This window comes from Macaca fascicularis, chromosome 7 (genome assembly GCF_037993035.2).
Source record: "Macaca fascicularis isolate 582-1 chromosome 7, T2T-MFA8v1.1".
Classification (NCBI taxonomy): Eukaryota; Metazoa; Chordata; class Mammalia; order Primates; family Cercopithecidae; genus Macaca; species Macaca fascicularis.
The window spans coordinates 140352721-140379207 of record NC_088381.1 but is presented as its reverse complement, the minus strand read 5'-3'; the positions used below and the strand labels follow the sequence as shown (position 1 = coordinate 140379207).

General features: G+C 42.6%; 1 protein-coding gene across 17 annotated transcripts in view; it reads right to left on the bottom strand.

Annotated features, from left to right (window-relative positions):
• RGS6 (regulator of G protein signaling 6) overlaps positions 1-26487 on the bottom strand; it is a 626146-nt gene that overhangs the window by 57814 nt on the left and 541845 nt on the right. For all 17 annotated transcript variants that reach the window (XR_012415918.1, XR_006699606.3, XR_010588539.2 and 14 more), the window contains exon 13: positions 14168-14278. Coding sequence is in view for 14 of the 17 variants with exons in the window: in XM_045396654.3 (XP_045252589.2) it covers positions 14168-14278 (111 nt within the window). In the remaining 3 variants the exon portion in view is untranslated. The remainder of the gene's footprint in view (positions 1-14167; positions 14279-26487) is intronic.

Genomic DNA, 26487 nt, shown 5'->3' with positions numbered 1-26487 from the left:
AGAGACAGGGTTTCACTGTGTTAGCCAGGATGGTCTTGATCTCCTGACCTCGTGACCACCCGTCTCAGCCTCCCAAAGTGCTGGGATTACAGGTGTGAGCCACTGCACCCAGCCCCAGTTCTTAATTCTGCTATGCTGCATAGCTCATCTTTGCTATGCTGTCTCACATTCAGACTAAAGTATGGGCATTGGTCTAATTCTTCTGGTGTTGGGCAATAAGAATATTTCCTTCAGCTTCTGTCTTTCCATTTAAAGCCCACTTGCTGTATTTATTTTGTTGGCCCTTGAAACAGCAGTAAGGTCCTAACTCACAAGTCACACGCTGCAACTCTTCCCTATTCAAGCTGTGGTCTGTGAACCAGAAGAAGAACCATAGGCCCCACCTGCACCTGCTAAATCATAACCTACAGTTCAACAAGAGCCCAGGTGATTTACATCCACATTACAACTTGGGAAACATTGGTCTGGCAATACTCATTTTTCCTCTTTTAAAAAATAGATGCATATATTTTATTATTTCTAACAGACAGTAAGAGATTAAATCATGTTTCCTCCTATTATGGAGCTGACATATTCTCAATACTTAGAAAACTGCACTTAGTAAATAAAAGAGAGAGAGCTGTGTGTGGGAAAGCTTGGAAAAGCAAATAACTGTAGACTGGCACTGTCCAGTATAATTTCCTGTGATGATGAAAATATTTCATAATTGTGTTCTCCAGTATGGCAGCCACTAGCCCCATGTGGCTATTGGGCAGTTGAAAAGTGGCTAGTGTGACTGATGAACTGAATTTCAAATTGCATTTAATTTTAAATAATTCAAATTTAAATTTAAATAGCTACATGTGGCTACTGGCTACTATATTGGTATGCAGCTCTAGATATACCCCATCCAAACCCAACTACTTCTGCACCAACACACATAATCAGCAACAGCAGTATCTTCTAATTACAACGATGACGACCAATAGATCATGAACTTGGGGGTCAGGGAGCCTCTGGCTTGCAACTCTGCATTTCCAGACATAGTCCAATAGGGTCATGGTGGTAGACTAACCCTATCAGGTCAAACAATGGGAGATTCCATGCAAGATCTCTTCCAAAGCACCAGGCTAGGCATGAAGACAAATCCTGGATTCTCTCAAACGCAAGTCACAGACCTAATCAAACTCAATAACTTTCAAGGGAACCAAAAATACTGTTTATGGAAGAATTCCCCTGGGGTTGAGGCTAGCAGCAAATTTAAGCAAATGTCCAGAGATTGCAGGACATTGTCTCTTTCTGCCAAGGTCATGCTGTAAAGGATGGACCTAACCATTTACTCTTTACCAGTCTTCTCCAGGGTTGGTACTAGTGGCAGCTGTACCTGGACTGAGGGCTGTGCCCATAGTAGCAGCTGTAGAAATTTACTCAGACTTTGTAGTGACTGCCTCATGGATGCACACTCACCACCAGTGTCACCCCTTTCTGGTACCCAGGTGGTGAGTCCACATTCATTCCACTAGATTCCTTGGTGGTGGCAAGAGTGGGAGAAAGGCAATTTTTGGAGTGGGCCAGAAATCTTGGGGTGTCACTGTAGATGTAGAATCAGAGGGAGGCTTAGGACAGAAGTTGGGGGTATCTGGAAAATTGCAAGGTCACAATTCAGCAGAAATAAGTGGGTCTAGAGAGCCAGGGTATCCTGATGTATTAGTTTCTTAGGATTGCCATAACAAAGGACTAACAAACTGGGTGGCTTAAAAGAGCAGAAATTCATTCTGTCACAGTTCTGGAGGCCAGACGTCCAAAATCAAGGTGTTGACAGGGCCATGCTCTCTTGGAAGGCTTTAGGGGAGAACCAGCTTCATGACTTTTCCTTAGCCTCTGATGTCGGCATTCTTCAGCTTGCAGATGCCTCACTGCACTCTCTCCTCCTGTGTTTCTGTGTCTCCACATGGTGTTTGCTCTGTATGTGTCTGTGTCTCTGCTTTCTCTTCTTACAAAGTCATAAGTCATATTGGATTAGAGGCCCACCCTATTCAAGTATGACCTCATCTTAACTACCTGCATCTGCAACAACTCAATTTCCAAATAAGTCAGATTCTGAGGTTCTGGGAAAGACATGAATTTTTAGATGATACAATGTAACCACGTATCCTTGGCTTCCCTCAACTATCCATTATTCACAATCGTATTTCTACAACGGATGATCCACATTTCTTCCTTGTTTTCCTAGTACGATTTCACCATTGGGAGTCTGTTCTATTAAAAGCTTCCTGGATACAACTTCCCTATACATATCTCTTCTGTATCACTTGAGCATTCCCAGTATCATCCACTTTAAGGTTTAAGAAAAGACTTGAACTTGTTGCTACCACTGAATGGTCTCTTGTGGTTATAACATAATTCTGCAAATTAAAATATCTTTCAACATCCAACTCCAGGTGAGTGGTACAATACTGTCTCTTAGCCAAATTCAAGCCAACAATCCACAGAAGCACAGCCTCTTTACAACCATTATGCAGAGATATGTCCTTGGGACAAATTCTCTAGTAGAGTTTTATGTCAGCATTTGGGTTTTCAAGAGTTTGCACTGTCTTTCCAGCTATCTTCTTAGCTCTTTGAGGTCAGGGACCATATCTCATGTGTCTTTGTACTGAGCATAGGACTTTTCACATGGCAAGTGTTCAGCCCTAAAATGAAATCAATTTAGAAAGGTGTATAGTGATGTGGGTGAAGTGTCCTTATCCTGACAGTGTTTTCTAATCGCTAGCTGGATGCCTTTTTCTAACTCTTACTTGTCCTCTGTGTCTCGTCATTCTCACCAAGTTCCTGCCTCCCACTGGACAACCCAAACCAACACATAGCAAAGACAGGTGGCTCTCCAAGAGTATCTGTCTTTCATTCCTGCTGATCCGCCAGCTAGAGATGGAGGAAAGCTGCCAAACTGAGGACAAGAAAGACAGATTCAAAGGGAGCAACAGTCTATATCAATGCTCATTTCTGCAGGAGCTTCATAGTGCTAGGCATGGTGTAAGGAGCTTTCCTTACAGTGCCCCATTTAAATCTTAATATAAGGCAGGGAGACTGACAATGATATTTAAACATCCAGAGTTCAAAAGAGGTCAGATTGTCCAAGGCTACACAGCTGGTAGGTGGCAGTCTGGAAGTGGATCCCAGGACTGCCTGTCTCCAAAGCCTATTCTTTGTTTCTACTCTGTTACCTTGCCTTCTACTGCATTTGCCTCATTCAACATCTAAACAAAGACTTGGGGAAGATATGAGCTATCTTCAAAACAGTTGAGAATTATGTTAAGGACTAAATGTTTGTGTCCCTCTCCAAATTAATATGTTGAAATCTTGATCCACAATGCAATGGTATTAGGAGGCAGGATATTTGGGAGGCAATCTGGTCATGACTGGGATTAGTACTCTATAAGAGAACCAGAGAGAGCTCTCTTTCCCTTCTGTCATGTGAAGACACAGCAGGAAGACAGCCATCTATGAACTAGAAAGCAGATCCTTACCAGATATTGAATTTGCCAGCACCCTGATCTTGGATTTTCTAGCTCCAGAACTGTGAGAAATAAATTTATGTTGTTTATAAGCCACACAGTCTGTAGTATTTTTGTAATAGCAGCCCTAACAGACTAAGACAGAAATTCGTACTGCGAGTGGGATGCTGCTGTAATGAACAACCAAAAATGTGAACGTGGCTTACAGGGTAATGAATAGAAGCTGGAAGGTTTTGAGATATATGTTAGAAAAAGCCTAAATTGGCTGGGTGTGGTGGCTCACATCTGTAATCCCAGCACTTTGTGAGGCTGGGGCACTTTGTGAGGATCACAAGCTCAGGAGTTTACGACCAGCCTGGCCAACATGGCAAAACACCATCTTTACTAAAAATACAAATATATATATATATATATATATATATTTATATATATTTATATATATTTATATATTTATATATTAGCTGGGCGTGGTGGCGGGCACCTATAATCCCAGCTACTCGGGAGGCTAAGGCAGGATAATTACTTGAACCTGGGAGGCGGAGGTTGCAGTGAGCCGAGATCATGCCACTGCACTCCAGCTTGGATGACAGAGTGAGACTCCATCTTGAAAGGAAAGGAAGGAAAAGAAAGGAAAGGAGAGGGGAGGGGAGGGAAGGGGAGCCTAAACTGCTGTAACCAGGCCTTTAAAGGATATTCTGGTGAGGGCTTAGAAAGAAAAGAGGAGAGCTGTAAAGAAAGCCTCAATCTTCCTAGATAATACCTAAATAATCCTGAACAGAATATTGGTAGAAATATAGATGGTAAAGGCCATTCTGATGAGTTTTAGACATAAATGAGACATATATCACTGGAAACTGGAGAAAAGTTGATCCTTGTTATAAAGTGGCAAATAATTTGGCTGAGTTTTGTTTGGTTCTAGTATTTTGTGAAAGGTAAAAATTGCAAGCAATGAAATTAAATATTTAGCTGAGGAAATTTCTGAGCAACGTGTTGAAGGTGCAGGTTGGCCCTTCCTGACTACTTATAGTAAAACGTGACTTAAAGACAGAATTGTTAAGCACACAAAGAAACCAGAACCTGAAGATTTAGAAAATTCTTTGTCTATCCATATTGCAAAAAGTGAGACCACTAATAGTGTGGCCAAGTGACTGTTTGATAAGGATATTAGTATGGATGAGTCATCTCAACAGAATCTAGGAACTATATTCTTCAAGACAATGGAAGAATTACTCAAAAGCAATTCAGAGTTCATCAGGGCTGCCACTTGCACCATAGGCCCAGAGTGCAAGGGACATGTGGTGGGAGAGCAGAACAGTTTTAAAGGATCAATTCATCTCTTCAATTTAGGTAGGCCAGGATGCTCCTGCCCAGTGCCTTGGGATGGGGTCCCCACAGACAGCAATATGGGCTGCACCCAGCAGAGCCATGGTGGACTGGGCTGCCCAGAAGAGCTGCATGCAAGGAACCCCAGCCTGGAAAAGCCACAGGGACCCCAGGAGAAAGCTTCTGTGGGACCATCCCACCAAGCTGTGGGGATGATGCTGCCACCCAAATGGGCCTGGAAGACAGAGCATCAGTCCAGGAAAGCCATGGGTGTATGACTCCAGCCCAGGAGAGCTATGGAGGTAGGGTTGCTGCCCCAGTGGGTCTAAAAAACAGAGCATCAAGCCAAAGAGGATTATTCTAGAGCCTTAAGGTTTAATGTTTTTTGCCCTGTTATATTTTGGACTTACTTGGAACCCATTACCCCTTTCTTCTTTCCTATTTTTCTCTCTTTTTTTTTTTTATTTGAACGAAAATGTCTATCCTATACCTGTCCCACCATTGCAGTTTGGAAGCACATAACTTGTTTGGCTTCACAGGTTCACAGCTGGAGAGGAATTTGCTCAGGATGAATGATATCTTTAATCCCATTCATATCTGATTTAGATGATATGTAGATAAGACTTGGGACTTTAGAATTGATGCTAGAACAAGTTAAGACTTTGAGGACTATTGAGATGGAATGAAAGTATTTTGCACGCAAGAGGACAAAAATTCTGGGGATCTTGAGGTAGAATGTTGTGGACTGAATGTCTGTGTTCCCCTTCAAATTTACATGTTGAAATCCTGACCCCCAATGTGATGGTTTTGGGAGGTGAAGCCTTTGGGAGATAATTAGGTCATGTGGAATGGAATTAGTGTCCCTATAAAAGGATACCCCAGAGCTCTCTTGCCTTTCTGCCATGTGAGAAGCCAGCCATGTATGAACCAGGAAGGAGGCCCTCACCAGACACCCAACCTGTGGCATCTCGACCTTGAACTTCCCAGCCTCCAGTACTGCGGAAAAAAAAATTCTATTGCTTTTAAGCCACATAGTATATGGCATTTTTGCTTTAGCAGCCTGAACAGAGTAAGACAAGTTATTAGAAAAATTATGAAATAATAAGGCAGTTCCTTAAAAAGAAAATAATTCAATGTCCCCATCTCAGAGCCAAGGTTACTAAAGAAACAACCATAATTTTATTTAATACCTCAAGAACAACCTGAGGGTCCTGAATACTCCAGCGAAGAGTGGTCCAGTTATTTCTTTTTCTTTTCTGTTTTCTTTTTTTGAGATGGAGTCACACCCTGTCGCCCAGGCTAGAGTGCAATGGCACGATCTCAGCTCACTGCAACTTCCGCCTCCCAGGTTCAAACTATTCTCCTGCCTCAGCCTCCCGAGTAGCTGGGATTACAACTGCCCGCCACCATGCCCAGCTAATTTTCGTATTTTTAGTAGAGACAGGGTTTGACCATGTTTGCCAGGCTGGTCTCAAACTCCTGACCTTGTGATCCACTCTCCTCAGCCTCCCAAAGTGCTGGGATTACAGGTGTAAGCCACTGCGCCTGGCCCAGTTATTTACGCTGTATAACAAACCATCCTAAAATCCAGGTGCTTAAAAAAGCAATTTATTAGTCTCTCTCACTCTCCTGTGGGTTGACTAGGCTCCACTGGGTGGTTCTCACTTGGGGCTCACATGGTTATAGCTGGAGGTGGGGTCATTTGGAGGTTTGACTGGGCTGTGCATCCAAGAGGGCTCATCACCTAACAGCTGATGCTAGTTGCTGACCAGGAGCTCAGCTGAGGCTGTTGACCAGACTGTCTGCACATGGCCTCTCCAATGGCTTGGGCTTCTCCAAGCATCGCAGATGGATTCCAAGAAGGAATGTCTCAAGAGCAAATATTTCAAAATACCAAGGTGGAAGCCACCACAGGGGTTCTGGATTACTGGTACTCAAACAGTTCCAGAGAGGGAAAACGGTGTTCCCTCTCTTTTCATCTGGCCTTGGTCTTGGTGTCCTACTTGATGTAAAGAGGGAAGGCACCAATGGGGCCATATTTGGAGATCCACCACCATAGGAAAGGAACTTGACTAATATCCTGGATTAATAGTTCTGTCAAACTCACTGTGCCTGGGCAGCTCAGGGATGATCTCTGCCTCTCAGCAGGTCAGGTTGGCTGGGAGTGAATGCCTACGGCCAAGCTGGACAAGCCAGGTTCCTTGTAGCTCTTTGCTCACGTGCCTGATAGCCAGCAGAGAGGGAGAGCTAAACCAAAGTCATGTGGAGAGAGCAAATCACAAACCACATTCTGCTGACAACACCAGGTTTCATTAGACCCCAGCATCTGGTTAGTGGCACCACCAGAAATACTTTCCATATGCATCCCTGGGACACTCTCCTGGTGGTTTTCAGATGACATAAAGAACTATGTCATCTGGTAACCTTTGGCTGACTTCTCCTCAATGAGAGGCCCTGGCAATCACTATTTTCTTTAATTAAACTTTACTTCTCAGAATTTACTCTTTTTCTTTAGGGATCTTGTTCTGTCACCCAGGCGGGAGTGGAGTGGTGCAATTACAGCTCACTATGTTGCATAAACTTGAGGTGTAGTTTGACCATCCTTTAAAACAGTTGCCTTTTTTTCCCCTCTGAATATAACTTTCTTATCCTTGGACTTGCAGATCGAATAGCTTGTCTGAGAAGGAGAAAGAATTAAAGCACAGTTTTCTGCTATTTATGGTATATCTTATGTCATTTTGTCCATGATTCTGTTCAACTGCTATGGCCATCCTCCATTTGGCTGTCTGTAACCTTCCCACGGCAGACACAGTATATTCTCCACCTTGCAGAATTTAGACAGTGTCTGTGACATCCTGGGCCCTGGAAATCATAATGAGCCCGCCTGGACCCCTTCACCGAGCCCAGTAAAGTCCAAAGTCCACCTGAGATTGACATGAATTCCTAAGGGAGCCCTTCATTCTCACTGTCTCTCCTTTCCCACAAACCTTCACCCACACTCAGCAAACTCCTCCTCTCATGAAGTGTTCGGGAGGGTGGGGGCCTTACTGGAATTTGAGGGTCTTGAAAAGGGGGTACATATTGCACCTCCTGGCAGTCTACTATTTAAAAAATCACACACTAGGCATTCCTGCTTTTGAAAAGTCCCTGGTCACCTCAATGCTAGGCATTTCCTTGGCCTTGCACAGAGACCTAGCTTTTGTTGGCCTCTGGCTTCTCTCCCTCCCCTGGCTTTCCCCTCCCCTTAGCTCTCCCCTCTCAGGAACAGAGAATACATTTGTCTCATTTTCTCAGCAGGACAGCACAACCCTCTCCCTTTGTTGTTTGAGTCTCTGCCAACCCCTCTGCCCTTAGGGCCTTACTTTCTGCCCCAAGTGGCTTAATGTCCTTTGCCAAGCAAGGAGGAGTTCTGGTGCCAGATGGTAAGATAGCGTGTTTTATTTACCTTGCTACATTTGTATCTTGAGAGCCCTTCTTGTTCAGAACACAGCACATAGTCGGCTTCTATACATATATATTGAATTAAACTGAAACTGAGAGAAAGTGACTCAATTATTTTATTGGTCATCTTCAGCCTTCGTTTTGTGGACAGAAACCATCCCTTGGCTGAAGTGTGATGTTGGCACTGATTCCACACTCTGTTTTTTCCTAACATCACTGCCAGCAACTAAGTGGGTAGGAGTAGTCTGTCGGGAGAAGAAACAGGGTTTCGTTTTCACTTGTATCTGAACACTTAATTCTGCCTGTAAGTGGACAGAACACTGTAGCTGTCTTAGGTTAGGCATGAAGTTTGGAGTCGAAGCTAGAACAATAGGAGTAGAACCAGGGCATGAGTAGTAGGGGGCAGGTAGCACTTCCTTGGGGAAAAAGTGCTGAATAGGTTGGAATAAACCAACAGGCCAGGCGACCCCGTTTTCCTAAATGATTACATACTTCTTTGCTGACTTTCAAGAACAAAAGAGGAAGTTCATTTTATCTTTGTGAATTCAGTTCACACACTTGCCTCTCCTCCTTTCCCAAATACCAATGAAACAATCAAATAAAGAATGACTTATTCCTCCATCCTCCCTCCAGCCCACACGGTGCCCACTGTGCGCCAGATAGGCCTAGGCGCTGAAATCATTCTAAGTTCTATTTGGAAAGGGAACCAGGAGGAGGATGTGACATAGAACAGCTGGAGGGATGAGGTGGCCACTCTAGATTGGTGGTCACAGAAAGCCTTTCTGAGGAAGGGACACCAATGCTGAGTGAGACTTGAATGAGAAGTGAAGCCAGCCATGTGAGGATATGGGGGACAAGTGACCGAGGAGGAGGGAACAGGCAAGAGCCCAGTGCTCAGTTAAGTAAATAAAAAAACCCAAAACAAAAAAACTAAACATAGTATATAGAGGCAAAGAAATTTCCTATCAGCAGATGAGAGCTTTGAGAAATTTCAGAAAGGCACGAAGCAGATAGACTGAACTTGTGGCATAACGGATTGACAGCAGCCTACGATTCCACTGGAGGCATCAGAGAAGAAATAGCTGAGTGTCCCCAACAGAATCCTTGGAAAACACCAAGCTCTGAGCAGCAGGATTGGAAGTGGAGGCAGGGGGTGGGCATCAGACAATGGAAGCAACTCAGGAGCACGGAATAGGCTCCACATGGCAGAAAGCGTTTACTAAGTTAAGGGAGATGTTTCCCGGCCAGCTTCTCATACGGACAGTAAGGTCAGAGGATTGTGCTCCTGTCAGCAAAGCACACACACAGAGAAAAAACATCCTGGGAACCAGGGAGACTTTAAAGACCCGCTAACTTTCTTCCCACCTCTCACTGGCTTTCGCGGCTCCAAGTGGATTCCCCTAAGGCCCAGCAGAGGAGGGAGAAGAGTAGACTTGTTGGGGAGTATCGTGGTGAGGAAACAGAAAGACATCAGAAACTCCACCAGGGCTTGACCCACAGAGCAGAACACTTGGCTGCAGGGATGTCACACTAGGGAGGATGGGGGTCTACCTCCCCAAGATTCCCATTGCTGCCCGTCTCACTGGAAGAGAGGGTTTTTAATCTTTCAATCTGTTCTTGGGCCACATACCCAGGACCCAGAGGGGAACCTTGGCGATTGACCTATGCCCATCCATTCACATGTTCAGCTGCAGCCCTGCTCCTGTGTGAACTGCTCAGGGGAAAGCCTGCCAGGGCAACTCCAGGAACCAAACCAGGACTTCCTAAACTCTGGTGTGCCTCAGAATGCCTTGGGTGCTTGCTCAAGATGCAGACGCCCAGAGCCACCCCAGTACGTGCGTATTTTTCAAGAGGAGCCCAGGTGATTCCGATGCACAGCATGGCTTAGAACTGTTGGCCCACACCATCACTGAGGGCACCCTCACCAGCTACTGATGGAGTCCTAGGCCACGGCCACACATTCGACTTTTTAAATCTCCCTGAGTGTGGGGAGATTAAAAAAAAAAGCCCAATTACCAGAAATTCTGAATTAATTGGCCGTGTGTGAGGACCAGGCATTCGTATTTTTTAGAAACTTCCATGTGGTTCTAATGTATGGCAGGATTGAAAGTTAATACCTTCATTTATAAAAATGAGCAGTCTTCCAAATAGCTGGGCATACGAAAAGAATGATCTGCTCTGAGCAGTGACCAGAGGAATGAAACAATGACCAGAAATGATGATTCTCTAATAAACAACCCGGAATAAAACTAAGTGGCAGAAATAGAGAGGAGATATGAAAATGTGGAAAAAATATAAACTATGAAAAAAATCTATATCACATCTCCAGGGGGATTAAGATGATAAACACCAATAGAACAGAGCAGGCTACTAGGAAAACAACAGTCCAGGAAGTATTAAGAAGTCTTAGAAATGAAAAGCGTGATTATCAACTACCCTCCCAACACTCAGTGGGAAAAGAAAAAATCATTAAAATATAAAACCACAGAATGGACACCACTGAAAAATCAAAGCAGTGATTCTGAAGAGCAATTCAGGAAATTGCATCCTTTGAATACAGAATAAAAAGACTAAAGATGGAAATTATAACAGAGAAAATATAAGAGATGTAGCAACTCCATCCCAGAGGCCCAGAATTCTTAAAAAAGGATTTCCTGGCCGGGCGCAGTGGCTCAAGCCTGTAATCCCAGCGCTTTGGGAGGCCGAGGCGGGCGGATCACGAGGTCAGGAGATCGAGACCATCCTGGCTAACACGGTGAAACCCCGTCTCTACTAAAAATACAAAAAAAAAAAAAACTAGCCGGGCGCGGTGGCGGGCGCCTGTAGTCCCAGCTACTCGGGAGGCTGAGGCAGGAGAATGGCGTAAACCCGGGAGGCGGAGCTTGCAGTGAGCTGAGATCCGTCCACTGCACACCCCAGCCTGGGTGACAGAGCAAGACTCCGTCTCAAAAAAAAAAAAAAAAAAAAAAAAAGGATTTCCTGAAAAGTGAGGATAGAATGGAAAAAAAAGCAGCAATGATTTTTTAAAAAGAGAAAAAAAATCCTGAGTGAAAGAAAGAGTTAAGTTCTTGACTTAGAACAGAAGGAACTACCTAGGGCTCATCAGAAATATTAGAAAGAAGATACATACTATATACTAGTTGTTTTTTAAATGTTCATAGAAATACAAGTTCAAAAATGTTGGTTTAAAATATATCAAGTTAACATACCTCTGGGAAGAATGGGATTTAAAGGAGGCAAAGGCAACTTCACTATTTTATATGCTTCACTCTTGTTTGTTTAAATCGATGTTTTTAATTAAAACATTTAAAAGTAAATACAACTAGAATAGAAACTAGGGTTTTTACAAAGTTAATATAAAATTTGATTAATAAAGTAAAAGTCAGGGAAGAGAAAAAGAAGAACATAGAACGAGATTCAGAAATATATCAGGAAAAAGACAAAATATATGATTCAAGTAAATGTGACTGTTTTATATCCCAATATCCAAAGCAAAACATATTGCTAGAATCTGTCTAATAACCATGTGAAAAGATTCTCAAGTATATTAACAAAGAAACAAAAGAGTAAAACGAGAATTATTTTAACCTTTTGGACTTGCAAAGATAAAAAGATTGATGATGCTTGGGATGGTAAGAATGTGGGAAAATGAGCACTTTTAGCTAAGGGAATGACAAAGATGTGTTACAGTTTTGTTCAAGAGGAATCTGGACATATGAACTAAAATTAAAATATGAATACCATTTCTAGGAATTCTATGCCTAGAAAATTTATACTAAGGAAATAATTGAACTTGTGTAGAAAGATGTTCCTGGAATCATTGTTTATGGTGGCAAAAAAGGAGGACATAAACTAAATATTTATGATCCAGGGATTGGTAAAATAAATTTTACTTCACCCATGCCAGGGGATACCATGTAGCTATTAAAAAGAGTAAGGTGGGCCGGGCACAGTGGCTTACGCCTGTAATCCCGGCACTTTGGGAGGTCGAGGCGGGTGGGTCACGAGGTCAGGAGATCGAGACCATCCTGGCTAACACGGTGAAACCCCATCTCTACTAAAAATACAAAAAATTAGCTGGGTGTGGTGGCGGGCATCTGTAGTCCCAGCTACTCAGCAGGCTGAGGCAGGAGAATGGCGAGAACCTGGGAGGCGGAGCTTGCAGTGAGCCCAGATTGCTCCACTGCACTCCAGTCTGGGCGACAGAGAGAGACTCTGTCTCAAAAAAAAAAAAAAGAGTAAGATGGATCTATATGTGTTTACATGGAAACACTGCCACAACATATTGTTAATTTAAAAATTATTGGACTATATACATATATGTATATATTTGGGTATATATATTGAACTCAATTATACAAAAGGATAGAATGTTATATATGCATACAAATCCAAAGTAATAGACGCTAAATCAGATGTTGCCAAACTTGCTGAGCTCATGGTACCCTTAGTGTCTCAGTAAGTTTTTCACAGTGCCCCTGGGCCAAAAGAAATACTTAACAGTGTCATTTATTATGGCTAGGACCAATCAACTTAATATGTATTTGTATCCTAACACTTAGTAGCTGTTTGAAAGATACATAAATTGAAAAATTTTTTTTCATTCTTAAATAACTACAATATGCACCTATTGGGCACTACACATTTTCTTAAATTTTGAAATTAGATTGAACCTTACCATCCCTATTTCCTATTCCATGTTAATTTTTGCACAGTTCTTGCTTTTTATCACAGTGACTGCTCCGAAAAACCAGATTTGCAAAGATGCGTATCCTCATAAGAGATGTAATGTGCTCTAATGTTGAAACTGAACCATCTTAAGCTAGTAGTTAGTGCAGTATCTGGCATGTGTCAACTATCACTGTTTCCCTAAAAAAATTTGGACTATCCTGTGGTAACTCTGTGAGTTCCCCACAGTGCCCAGGGTGCTCTGATCCATTCTGGGAACCACAGCATTAGACTATAAACAAAGGTTCTTTTTGGAAGGTGAAATCAGGTTGAAGGAAGAGAGTATTTTCTTCTTTATGCACATCTGGATAATTGGAACGTTTTAGAATGAGCATCTGTGACTTATATTACTTTTCATAAGATTTTTCCCATTTCAAGAAAAGAAGCCAGAAAAGGAGCAAAAGTGAAAGACAATGGAGAGTGATAGAGACGTGAAAACGGAAATAAAAATTCATCCAGCCGTGGTACGGGGGTGCGAAAGCACACCACACTAGCTTTGTCTGTGTGTTTCCTTCTGTAATTCTGAAAGTGGTCCAAGTCCCTCTGGGCTTTGGTTCCTCCCCTCTTAAGTAAACACACTGGCTTCCCTCATAGGGAAGGAGAAACTGGCTGGAATCGCTGCTGGCAGTTACTCCAGAAGAAAAGAGTGATGAAATCATGGTTCTGGAGCCCTCTGCCTGAGTTCTAGTTCTAACCCTGCCCCACTAGCACTATGACCTTGGGCAAGTTCATTAACTCCTCTGTGCCTCAGTTTCCATACCTGCTCAATGGTGAGAACAGTAATGTGTACCCGTTGAGGGGATTCAGTGAGAGACATTTACTGCAGGATGTGGCCAGTGCAGAATACATGCCAGCTATTATCATTGTGGTCACTATCTAACAGGAAAAAACTTTGGAGCAACAGATTCTTTTCTTCCAGCTATCAGAATTAGGGAATGGTGGGGGACTGTCCCAGTTATCATGATATCCAAAGAGTCAGAGGGAAGCCACAAGGGATCCATGCACAAATCGAAGTTGTAGGGAGGTAGAAACTGTAAGTAGAACTCAGCTGGGAGGCTAATTGAGGGGTTTCTGTTCTAGCGAAAAAAAAACCGTCAAATTAAGATAGAATATAAGGTAATCTCATGATCTCATGGATTTTTGTCTACATTCATCCCACTCCCAAACCTTAAAACATTTTTTACCTCATCTCTATGTCCCACAAAGCGACGTCGTCGCTGATCCAAGGGTTGGATGGCTCAGCTGGTGTTATCAAAGGGTCATATTCCATATATTGTTCCGTGTAGGCAATTAAGCTGCAGGAGGGAGGCAGAGCAAAGAATGTCACTGATTTCCTTAAAAAAAAAATCTTTATTCTATTTTATGCAAACATTATAGCAGTCTACACATAATTCTAAATTAAAGGAAAAAATGTATTTCCGCTTCCACTTCTGACACATCAAACTGTTTCCATTTGTCCTTATTTCCTTCTCATTATGAACACACCATTTTTGTGTTGTTGCAGTCATGATATACACATGCATTTTATATATCTTTCCCCCGCTTGACTCTTTACCTGAACCTTGGTGCATCTCTCCCTGGTTATGCTAGCCTTACTGATATTAACACACTGGTCAAACATGTTTGTGTTCCACTCTCCCACAAAGACTGATTCTCAAGGCATCTGGAACACACAAAAGACACTACAGCTCCCCCAGACTGCCAGCTCAGCATTCCCAGTGGAAGGTAAAGACTTTTAAATACCAGCAGACCACAAGGAGTTAACATAAGCATTTTTTCCCAAAAAAGCAACTTAGTTTTTCTAGTTATAATTACGATCTAATAGATATGTTGATCTTATAGATGGACATATTTTAGACTTTTATTTTTATCAAAATGTATGTGAACAGTTAGAATAATAAAATAGTACCAAATTATTATATATATAAAAAAGCAAAAGCAATTATTTTTTCCTCCCATCCCTTCTCAGAGAGGCATCTACTTTCCACCTTCTGTTTTTTCTAAAAGTTACCTATATACTTCTAAATTATATGCTTTTATATCTATTCCTGTTTTTATTTTAGACAAGAATTTATCTTTCTATTCACCAGTCCTCAACTCCCACTCCCATCTTTTCTTACATGATCCTCCAAATAGACTTGTATAACAATTTTTGTTAAATCAATGGTCAGTGTAACATTATTAAACTAGATAAAAATTATTTGCTATTCAGCGAAATATCATACTACTTTTTCCGAGCAAGTGTTTTAACAAATCTGTAAAATATCTAGCAATCCTTTTTTTACATCTTAAACACATCAAATAATTGAGCAGTTCTGTCCTCTTGTTTCCCAGAGATCCTCTCTCCTGAAGTCTTTAGTCTTCTTGCTCGAAACCGGATCATTTGCTCTATAGACTTGATGGAAAATGATCATTTTAGGACTTCCTTTGCTTCTGTGTTGAAAATCCCATGTTTCCTGGATTCCATGTCTATCTCTTGTTTTTACTCCCTGATTGTGTTGAAGCATATCCTTTAGTAGTTTCTTAATAAAGGATGCATGAAAATCCTTGCAAGTATAAAAATGCTCTTATCTCCATCCTTGACTGATAGTGCTAGACATAGAACACTAGGTGAAAAATCTCTTTCCTTCAGAATTTTGAAGGCATCACTCCATGTTTTTTTTTTTTTTTTCCTGGCATGCAGTGTTACTATTGAGAAGCCTGAATCCATTTTGATTCTCATTATTTGGTTCTGTTTCTTTTCTCTCTGTCAACTTAGAATCATCTCTTTATTGCTAGAGTGTTCTGAAATTTCATAACGGCCCTTGCTGGTTGTTGTTATTTACTATGCGGGGCACAGTGTGCAATAGATGAGAAAATATTTATCAGGAATTTTATAGTATTCATCACTAATTTTATACCCTTTGTTTCCTTTGTTTGCTTGTCCTATATTTTTTTCCAGTTCAATATTGGACATCCTGAATTGTTAATCTATCTTCCCTCCCATTTTTCATTTCCTTGTCTTTTTGTTAAACTCTCTTTCAACTTCCTATTGATTTTTAAAAAAAATTTGAACCATTACTTTCTTAAATTTCCAGAGTTCACTTTTGGTTATCACAGTGTCTAGTTCTTGTTTTATGGATGAAATATCTTCTCATTTCTCCGATAATATGAACTCCATACTTTCATTGTAAGTTTCTTCTACTTGTTGAATTATTTTGGTTCTTCCAAGTTCCTTTTTTCTGTCTGTTTATTTTGATTATACTCTTTCACGCTGAGGCTTGAGTGTCTGGAAAATCTTTGCACATCCATTTGCGCTTAAGAGTGAGGTACTGAAGCCTGCTCGGCAGCTCGGTGGGCGTGTGGATGGGGCTTGTCACTGATGGGCTTTATTGTCATAGGGAAGGTTACCAGTATTTTCATGGGAGCTCCAAATGAGGGATCTGGAGTCTTTCCTCTGGGACATCTATTTTTCTCTAGAGCGGGCATTGGCAAGTTTTTTCTGTGCGGCCTAGATAGTAAATATTTTAGGCTTTGTGGGCCAGATGGTGTCTGTTGCCACTACTTAGCTCTACTGCTGTGGCATAAAAGCAGCCATAGGCAACTTACAAATGAATGCGTGTGATTGTGTTCTAATAAAACTTTATTTGCAAAAACAGAATGACATGGAGTATGGTTTGGAGTATGGGTTGTAGTTTGTCAGTCTCTTGCCTATGGGTATATATGTCTGGCTCCTGGAGGCCTGAGAGCAGGGTCGGGATGGGGCTGAGTGTCTGTTGGGGCTCAGAACATGATACTCCAAAGTATAGCATGTTGGCATGCTGAGTACTTTGAACTAAAGGAGATTGGAAGGGCCTCAGAAGCCAAGGCTTTCACCTTCTCTCCTGCCCCTGCCTTCCATCCCTTTTTCTCTCCTGACGTAAGTCACAGAAACAAGAATTCTTTTTCCCCAGGGTGGGTCATAGAAACTAGAATGTCTCTCCCTTAAAGCAAGCCACAAAACCTAGAAAGGTCACTCCCTTCTCCCTTGAAAACCCTCATTCCAGAGAGGTCCTACCCGGGAGGTAGGAATGCTACTCAGAGAGACTAAAAAGAATCTAAACAGACAGGCCTTGCTGGGTTTCCTCCCCTCAGTCTGTTACCAGTAGATCACACCCTTTTGTCCAATCACATTTCTATAAGGCTGCCCATTCTTCATGGAACCTAAGTACAAATACAGACAGTTTTCCCTGTGTCTTTGAGTCTTCATTTCTGAAGGCTTCGGTGTCACATAAAACTGATGAAATAAATGCATTTATGCTTTTCTCTTGTTAACCTCTTTTGTTATAGCAGTGTTGGCCATAATCCTTATTATAGATGAGGAAAGGTATCACAATTTCCATCCCTACAGGCCCCACAGTTCAGTGTGTAGAGTTTCCATTAATTCTCTTGTTTTCAGTTGGCCTCTTCTGATATCTGATGTGTCTGAGTTCTGAGTGTATGTGGCTCAATTTCTCTCAAGAAAAAACTGCCCATATCCTTCAGTCGTGGTAGTTGGGAAGGATTGTTTCCTAGTGGGGCAGGAGATCTAGGGGTACAAGGTCTCCTGGGACAGACTTGACCATTCCGCTGCTGTTAGCCCCATGCCTCATTCCTGCCTTCCGTGGTCCCTGGTGCCTTCAAGAGCCAAGGCCAGGCTTTGTTGCAAAAACTGGCTCACTTTGTCACATTACTTCTGTCCCCAACATGTAATTTAGAATGTTCTTCACTCTATCCCTGTGCACTTTCTTTTTTATTGAATTTTGAAATATTTCAGGCATGCAGAAAGGTATAAAAATTGTAAGAAATCACCCTTGTACTCACTGACCAATCAAAAAAATAAAACATTACAAATAGAGACATGGGGGCCTGTGGTTATGTTCCCCAATTACAAAGACTTTGTATCTTGGACAAATGTGTTGAAATTATTAATAGTTTGTTAATCTTGTGAATTCATGCCATTTTTGTTCCTTTAGTGACATGTTGTATTTGAGGAAAGGGAGAAGATGAACATATGTCTACAATATTGTCTTGGTTGCATTGAGTTACTTTATTACAATTTACTTAATCATTTCCTTTATATTAGACACAGACTTTAAATATTTCTTTTTAAATATATGTAGTGCTGTGGTAGAACACCATTGTTCACACAGATTTTTTTTTTCATCTTCTGGGTTATTTCTTTAGAATTCACATCCATAAGCAGAATTATTTAACCAAAAGGTTTGAATATTTTTGTGGTTATTGATCCACAATAAAACATTTCCTTAAGCATTGCCAGCTTGTGTGTCAGCAACTTCTCCCACAACAGCAAAGTCGGAGCCACACAATTCCTACTACTGAATTGCAAAGGGCAATAATGGCCAATTAGCTTAATGCTGACCACGCAGAGAAATTAGTCAGAGGCTCCATCTCATGCTACTGGAAGTGTGATCCATGAACCAGCAGCAGCACTGGCATCACCTGGGAGCCTGTTAGCAATGCAGGATCTCATATCCCAGCCCAGGCCTCCTGATTCAGCATCTGCATTTTAATAGGCTCCCCCAGGTGATTCATATGCACATTCAAGTTTGAGAAGAACCACATCTCATTCCTCAATTTTCCAAAGGGTTCAGGACACAAGATGTTTTATTCATCAAATCAAAATGAAGGAGTCCCTGGTAATTTTGGTTTTGAAGACGGATGTAAATTTTCTGAAACCTCAGAGCCTCCTCGCTGTCCCAGGTGTTTACCATGACCCAGTGGGGTAGAAGAAGCAGTGGTCCCAGTTGAAAAGCCTTGGTTTGAGTTCTTGGTTGAGTCATTTAACTGATCTTGTCAAGTTCATCATGTTATGTAACAGCCTTGTTGAGCACTCAGGACCATTGTGATAGAAAATGGGAAAGCATCTCTAAAGAATCTTGACAATCCTCCACAAATATAAAATAGACAAGCAAAACCATGTGGCAGACTAGAGGCACATCCTCTGTCCTATAAATTTCCTGCAAGGTATGCATCTTCCCTGGGGCCAGCCTTCACCAATAAGAGCTGTATTAGTTTGTTTTCATGCTGGTGATAAAGACATACCTGAGACTGGGCAATTTACAAGAGAAAGATGTTTAATGGACATACAGTTCCATGTGGCTGGGGAGGCCTCACAATCATGCTGGGAGGCAAGGAGGAGCAAGTCATGTCTTACATGGATGGCGGCAGGCAAAGGAAGAGAGCTTGTGCAGGGAAACTCCCATTTTTAAAGTCATCAGATCTCATGAGACTTATTCACTATCATAGGAACAGCACAGGAAATCCCACCCCCATGATTCAATTACCTCTCACTTGGTCCCTCCCACAACACATGGGAATTCAAGATGAGATCTGGGTGGGAACACAAACAAACCATATCAAGAGCTTTATGACATCTCAGGCAGAATGAACGTGGGCAAGGGAGCTCTAAGAAAGCACTGTGGCAGGAAGGATCAGGCTACAAGTTGGTTCTGCACTTGGGAGCCACTCGTTAGCTACTTGGGCTGACTGAATTCTTTATAAAAGAAATGACATTGCATGTTGAGGAATATGTTGGTTTTCTAGGACTGCTATAACAAATGACCACAAATGGTTAAAACAACAGAAGTTTATACTCAGTTTTGGAGGCCAGAAGTCTGAAATCAAGGTGTTGGCAGGGCCGTGCTCCCTCCGAAGGCTCTAGGGGAGAATCTCACCTTGCCCTGCCTCACCTCTCCTTTCTTTTCCTTCCAGTTTCTGGTGGCTTCAGGCACACCTTGGCTTGTGGCTGCATCACTTTCATCTCTGTCTTTGTCTTCACATGGCCTTCTTCTGTGCCTGTGTCATCTGCTCTCTTTTTTAGCTTATAAGGGCACTTGTTATTGGATTTGGAGTCTTTCTGGATAATCCATGATGATTTATCTAGATATCCTTAACTGAGTTACATCTGCAAAGACTCTTTTCCCAAAGGAGGTCACATTCACAGGTTTCATGGGTAAGGCCTAGGACCTATCTTTTGGGGCTCCACTATTCAACCCACTACAGGGATTGTGAGACAGCAAGCTGGATGTGGGGATATAGAGAGGACACTGGGTCACCTGTCTCCTTTGCTCAGATCAGCACAAAGACAAGCCAGCAGCAGGAAACTGAAATCCTGTTCAGGGGGTGATGAGTTGTGCTGAGGTTCCCCAGAGGATGAGTCATGATGACATATTGGGGGGTTCTCCCGATTATGAGGCATTTGAGCATCCATGGCATTCTCAAAATCTGAGATGAGCACACAGCCCGGGGCCCCCCCTTTGTCCTCTCAGGACATCTACCCTGGCCATTCCAATAATCTCCGCCTTAGTTAGCTTTGAATCTCAAATAAAAGACATCCACTTGGCAGCCCAAGGCAAAAGGTAGGGCCTCTTTTAATTAGTTAATTATGTTATTGGGGAATTTTTTTAAAGAATGGAAATAGATTTCCCTGAAGTAGAACATAGGGATTGAAAAATGAAATTTCCTCCCCTCCTCCCTCTCGCTTCCTTAGATTTCAATGAGACAGGCTGGGGTTTTTATCAGACCCCTCCCGAATGTGTTGTAGTAGATCCTCGATGTGGTCACATCTCCAACCTGGGAAGGAGGGGTCCAACCAGCCAGGTCAGGTCCTGTGGACAAGTCCCCACATGGAGCCCTGAGTGAGTGCTGGAGTGAGGGGACAACAGGGAAGGCTCAGGAGGGGCCGCGGTGAGAATTCAGCCAGCACCTGGTCCCTAGAGGAGCCTGCAGGCTCCGGCTGCCTATTACTGTATGCATGGCAATGAAGGCAGCTGTCCGCTGACCAGCCTAAGGCAGTAGAATCTTAAAAGTCCAGAGAGCAACTAAGAAAATGGGAAATAATATGATTATTTAAGTTGTAATAAAATACAGACTCATAGCCAGATCTCTTTAAGAAAAATCCTGGAATATCATTAGAGAAGTGGGTGGATGAGAGGTGGTGAGAGCTAATGGTGATGTTGGTTTAGGAGAATGTGGTTGAGAGTCCAGGGTGAAATTTTTGTGATCACCCAACATAAGAGCACAAGATATGACTTTGTAACAGGCATTAAGCATGAACGAAATTGTTCCTGTGAGCTTGTGCCATGTCGCGCCTTCTCCAAAAAAGGTCTAGGCAAGCGGCATCAGGACATGCTGTAGAGGAACACGTGGAGAAGGAACACAAAAAGTCCTGACGATCTGAACCAGGCAACAAAGCCAGTCATTATGAACAACTCATCTGTTGGCCAGTGTCAGTGATGAGTGGTATTGGTCGGAAGGGAAATGTATTAGAAGAGGGAAATCTAGGCTGGGCGTGGTGGCTCATGCCCCTAATCCCAGCACTTTGGGAGGCCAAGGTGGGTGGATCATGAGGTCAGGAGATCGAGACCATTCTAGCTAACACGGTGAAACCCTGTCTCTAATGAAAATATAAAAAATTAGCCACGCATGGTGGCAGGTGTCTGTAGTCCCAGATGCTTGGGAGGCTGAGGCAGGGGAATGGCGTGAACCCGGGAGGCGGAGCTTGCAGTGAGCCGAGATCGTGCCACTGCACTCCAGCCTGGGCAGCCAAGCGAGACATTGTCTCAAAAAAAAAAAAAAAAAAAAAAAAAAAGAAGAAGAAGAGGGAAATCTAGTTTGTTAAGTTACATAAATAAAGTCAGAGGCTTTGTAAAGGAAACAGTAAAATTATATGGGCATATGTATTTTGAGTGTTGTATTTTATTGATAGAAAAAGGAAGTATTGAATAATCAGAATTAGATATACACGTATTGGGGCTATAAGAGGACCCTAGTCAGCAGGGTGCTTGGAGATGCTGGTATATTAAAGACAAAGAGGATGAACAATTTGGTCTTCAGATTCTAAGAGAAGGGGAGAGATTGGGGTTTTATATTTGTTTCTAAGGGCTGCTGGAACAGATCATCTCATATTTAGTAGCTGAAAACAATACAAATGGATTGTCTTATAATTCTAAGAGTCAGAAATCTGAAATGGGTCTCACTGAGCTAAAATCAAGGTGTCAGCAGGGTGATGTTCCTTCTGGAGGCTCTAGGGAAGAATTCATTTGCTTGCCTTTTTCCAGCTTCTAGAGGCTCTCCTCATTCCTTGGCTCATGGACCCCTCTTCCATCTGCAAAGCCAGCTATGGTTTTCTCATGCTGCATCACTCTGACACCGACTCTTCTGCCTCTCTCTGCCACATTTCAGGGCACCTGTGATTATGCTGGGCCCATCTGGGCAATCCAGGATAATCTCTGTATTTTAAGGTCAACTGATTAGCAACTTTAAGTCCACCTGCAACCTGAATTCTCCTTGTCATGTAACATAACCTATTCACAGGTTCTGGGGATTAGAACATGGACATCTTTGAGAGATCATTATTCTGCCTACCACAGTTGTAGTTTGAGAGCGATTTATGTGAAAAAAATGTATTATTTCTTTCTACATTTACTTATGTAGAAAATAAAGTCACCTGGAGGAGTGTGGCAGTAGATAAAAGGTGCATAATGGCACTACCATGTTTTATTTCACTGCCACTATCACAATCCTTGCAAATAAACCCAGTATTCATGAATCTATGCACCCTCATTTGTCCTATTTGCCATCATCATTGCATGGAAAATACAGGAGACAGCAAAGTGCATTTTGCAGGTTCCCACGGTTGACTTGGACATTTAGCAGTCTGCTGCCTCAACCGCTCTCCTAGCTTCTTGTGGGCAGGGGAGGGTGATCCTTTCCAGAGAGAGTTGCAGAGAGGGTTAACACAGTTGGGGTAGCCAAAGACTGAGAGGAGGTGAAAGAACACCCCAAGCTGGGCAGAGAGGGAAGGTGGTCTCCTCTTCCCTTATGTTTCTCAACATCATCGGACTGTGCAGAAACAGTACAAGAAATGAAAGCAAGGACTCCTTGCCTTTTCCTTGCTCTCCTGTCTCTTTAATCTAGGCTGGAGATGCTTTATGCCTGGTAGCTAGAGCTTCTAAGGTGGGACACAGGAAAGAAATGAAGGTTGGCCCCATAGGATAACATCTAAGCTTAATGCAGAGAGTTAAAAGGCTTTTAGGTTTGTGCCTAGGCTGTCCAGTGCCATTTCTTAGCCATGAAAGGAGATCCAAATGGAGAGAGAAGTGCTGCCTAGGAATACAGTGAGTGCACTTGGTTGTGTTAACCCTTATGCTGGGTCTCTTGGGAATCTGAGTGAAGCAGATAGGGATTCTGCATGGTGAGTCCTCCAAAATGGGTGAGCAGGCATAGAGGGCCTCTCTGGGTTTCTGCTCAGTTCTGCTTGTCTCCTGAGAATTGTAGTCTGACACGTACACAAAGCTACTTCAGAAGCTGCCATGTATTTATTTATAAACCCTGCTCCTGGCCATGGCTGATTTGTCCAGGAACAGATACCTGACGCAAGTGAGGTTCATATCTTCTTTCCCCAGCTTCAGCAGTAGAAGCTTGTATTAGTCCATTCTCCCGCTGCTATGAAGAAATACCCAAGACTGGGTAATTTATAAAGGAAAGAGGTTTAATTGACTCATGGTTCAGCATGGCTGGGGAGGCCTAGGAAACTTACAGTCATGGGGGAAGGGGAAGCAAACATGTCCTTCTTCACATGGTGACAGGAAGGAGAATGAGAACTGAATGAAGGGGGAAGCCCCTTATAAAGCCATCAGGTCTCATGAGAACTTACTATCACGAGCATAGCATGGGGGAAAACACCCCCATGATTCAATTACCTCCCACTGGGTCCCTCCCACCACATGTGGGGATTATGGGAACTACAAGATGAGATCTGAGTGGGGACACAGCCAAACCATACCAAAGTTGTATAGTCACAAAGTTCAAGGGCTGGTGGTATCATGTTTCCTAACACATGTCTGTCATGAAAGAGAATAAGGCCAGTGTGGAAAGTGGGCAGGACCAGAGAGGAAAAACGGGTCTCGGAGGCACTGATGGCCCTGGCTCCAGCTCTTCCTGAGCTTGGTGGCATTGCTGCCTTTCCCAGGGTTCAATTCCACAGCCCCTCCTTGTATTCTGGGAGCCAACGTATGCTCCTATTTTGCAGAACCAGGTTCAAGCTGGGGTTTTATTGCTTGGAATCAAACCAATACAGTTGAAAAGGGAATGAAGGTGATGGGAGTGTGAAGGCAAGTTCATCAAGGCAGCCCTTTGTAGAATGAGCCAGAGAGGTTGTCTCTTTCAGAACATATGCTTCCTGGTAGTGTACAGATGACAAGATGAACAGAGTCTGCTTGGGACACACAAGACAACGAGAAGGCCAGGCAAGCAATGAAGGAGGCAGCAATGGCCAACACACAGTACCATTTCTGTCCAAAGTCAATACCAATGGCCACAGAAAGACTAGAGGGAGGACAGGAAAAGCAAAAAGAGAGAAGAAAATAGAGGTATGTAAAGAGCTTTGTACCATGTCCAGCATATAACAGTACACAGCAGCAATGGTCTCCCAACTGCTGGGTGTGAGTGGCAGAAAAGCAGAATTGGGATGAGATGGAAGAAAGAAAATAAATATAGGAAATTCAGAAATCCATTAGGAATAATATTTCTCATTGAGCAATTTTAGCATTCTTGTCCCTTTGTCACTGACTCCTGATTGTTATATGTTTTTGTTATTTTCAAATGACACATTCTCACATCACTAGAAGATGCTGATCTGTCAACCTTTAGCAAATGTACTACCCACCATCGTTGTGGGCTTTGAACTGGGTCTTGGGTGGAAATGTGGAACTGGCTGATTTGTTCACATACTCCTGCCCCATGACCCTTTAGTAAGTGGCAAAAATCTACCAGATGGCTACCAGGGGTACACTCTGTGGTCAGTCATTTAGTAGACATTATTCAGTGCCTACTATGCCATTAAATAGCAAACAGCTCTCTGGATCTCAGAGAGCTGTTAGAGCTGAGCTAACAGCAAAGTCACAGCTTCTAATAATAGTAACCAATCCTGGTAGAAGGACAGTTATTAATGCAGAACCTTCCCAATTTAGATTGCTAATTATGGTCTACCTTTGATAAACTTGGAGGGGAAGGAAATAAAGAGAATTTAGTAAGCATACAGTCCAACCACTTGAGAAAATATGAAAAAAATAAAAGTTTTAGATTTTATCCTTTCCCTCTTAACAAAAAAAGACTTACAATTTTGCTACAAACTGTATAAATGTGACCAAAAAAAAAAAAAAAAAAAAAAAAACCATAAAACTATGACGAGTTGGAGGAAGAAGAAATGCTGTCCATCCTGAGTTAAGCAATGCCTAGGAGGAATCCCTAGAGCTAAGGACACATATATAGAGCAGGTGGGAGAAGATGAAGAGATATTGAAATGGCTAGGCTCCAGGAAAAAGGGACAGTGAAGTATGGCATGCAGCCATGGGAAACTATTATTCAGGAAAACAAACAAACAAAAAACAAAAACGAGGTCTGGAATCTAAAGCATTATGGGATATGACCATTAGTCCTACTTTAGAAATATAATACAAACGTACTAAAGCATTCATTATGAAATCAGAGCCTCCACATGAGAAGACCTGAAAACGGAATGTGAAAGGGGGTGAAGAGGAGTGCATGCTGGCATGCCTCGCTTTGCTACACGCAGTTTCTGAACTGTGATGCACAACAGGGAACCAGGACAGGAAGGATCTGATTAGAAAGGAAAATGAGAAGCAGAGCAGCACTGTGGAGAGGAAAGAAGTAAGTTGATTCCTAGCAATTAATTAATTAATCTAGCTTTTTTTTTCACTTGGAGAAGGTGGGAAGTAGAGAGAATATTAAAAAAGAAATCCTTAATTGCAGGTGACCCAGAGAAAACACATTCAATAGAGAAACTTCAGATGAGTGAAGGAGCAGGAAGGCGAATTTAGCCCTGCAGCAAGAAGAGCTTACACCAGGCCAGGTATGGAGGCCCCTTCTTTCCTACATGCCACAGATTCCAGATCTTGGTCTGGATATGGTCACTCTGGCTATAATGATACCTCTGGTCTTTTTTTCCTGTCACCTAGAACAGGCTAGGAGAAAGGCGGAGCAAAGACCTCATGGTTTCTGGAATCCCATAAAAGCAAAGTTGTAATGACTTCTGTGACCCTCGTTTTTCCTCCCCTGAAACTATCATTAGACATTAAGTTGACAAACCTCTATCACCCTAGCAGGTTTTAAACAGACCCTTATGGTATCCAGTCCCTTGCTGTCTTATCTCATTTCATTAATTACATTTCATGATTACTGAGGGTCAGGAGGTGGAGGAAGAACCAGCATCCAATTTCAGGGAGCAGCGGCAATCTCAGATACGGGCAAGCAAGATGATGCTAAAAAAAATCAATTCAGCAGTCAGCTGTGACACACAAATGGCTCCCAGTAATAGGGTGAGGATGAGCCAAATACAGATGCAGGTACGGAATGAAACATTTTGATCCCTCCATGTGCAGCAGTGCATTGGGATAGCTGCAGTGATTGCGGTGTAGCTTGCTATGGGTGGGGAGAAGTCTCTGGGGAATCGCAGCCAAAC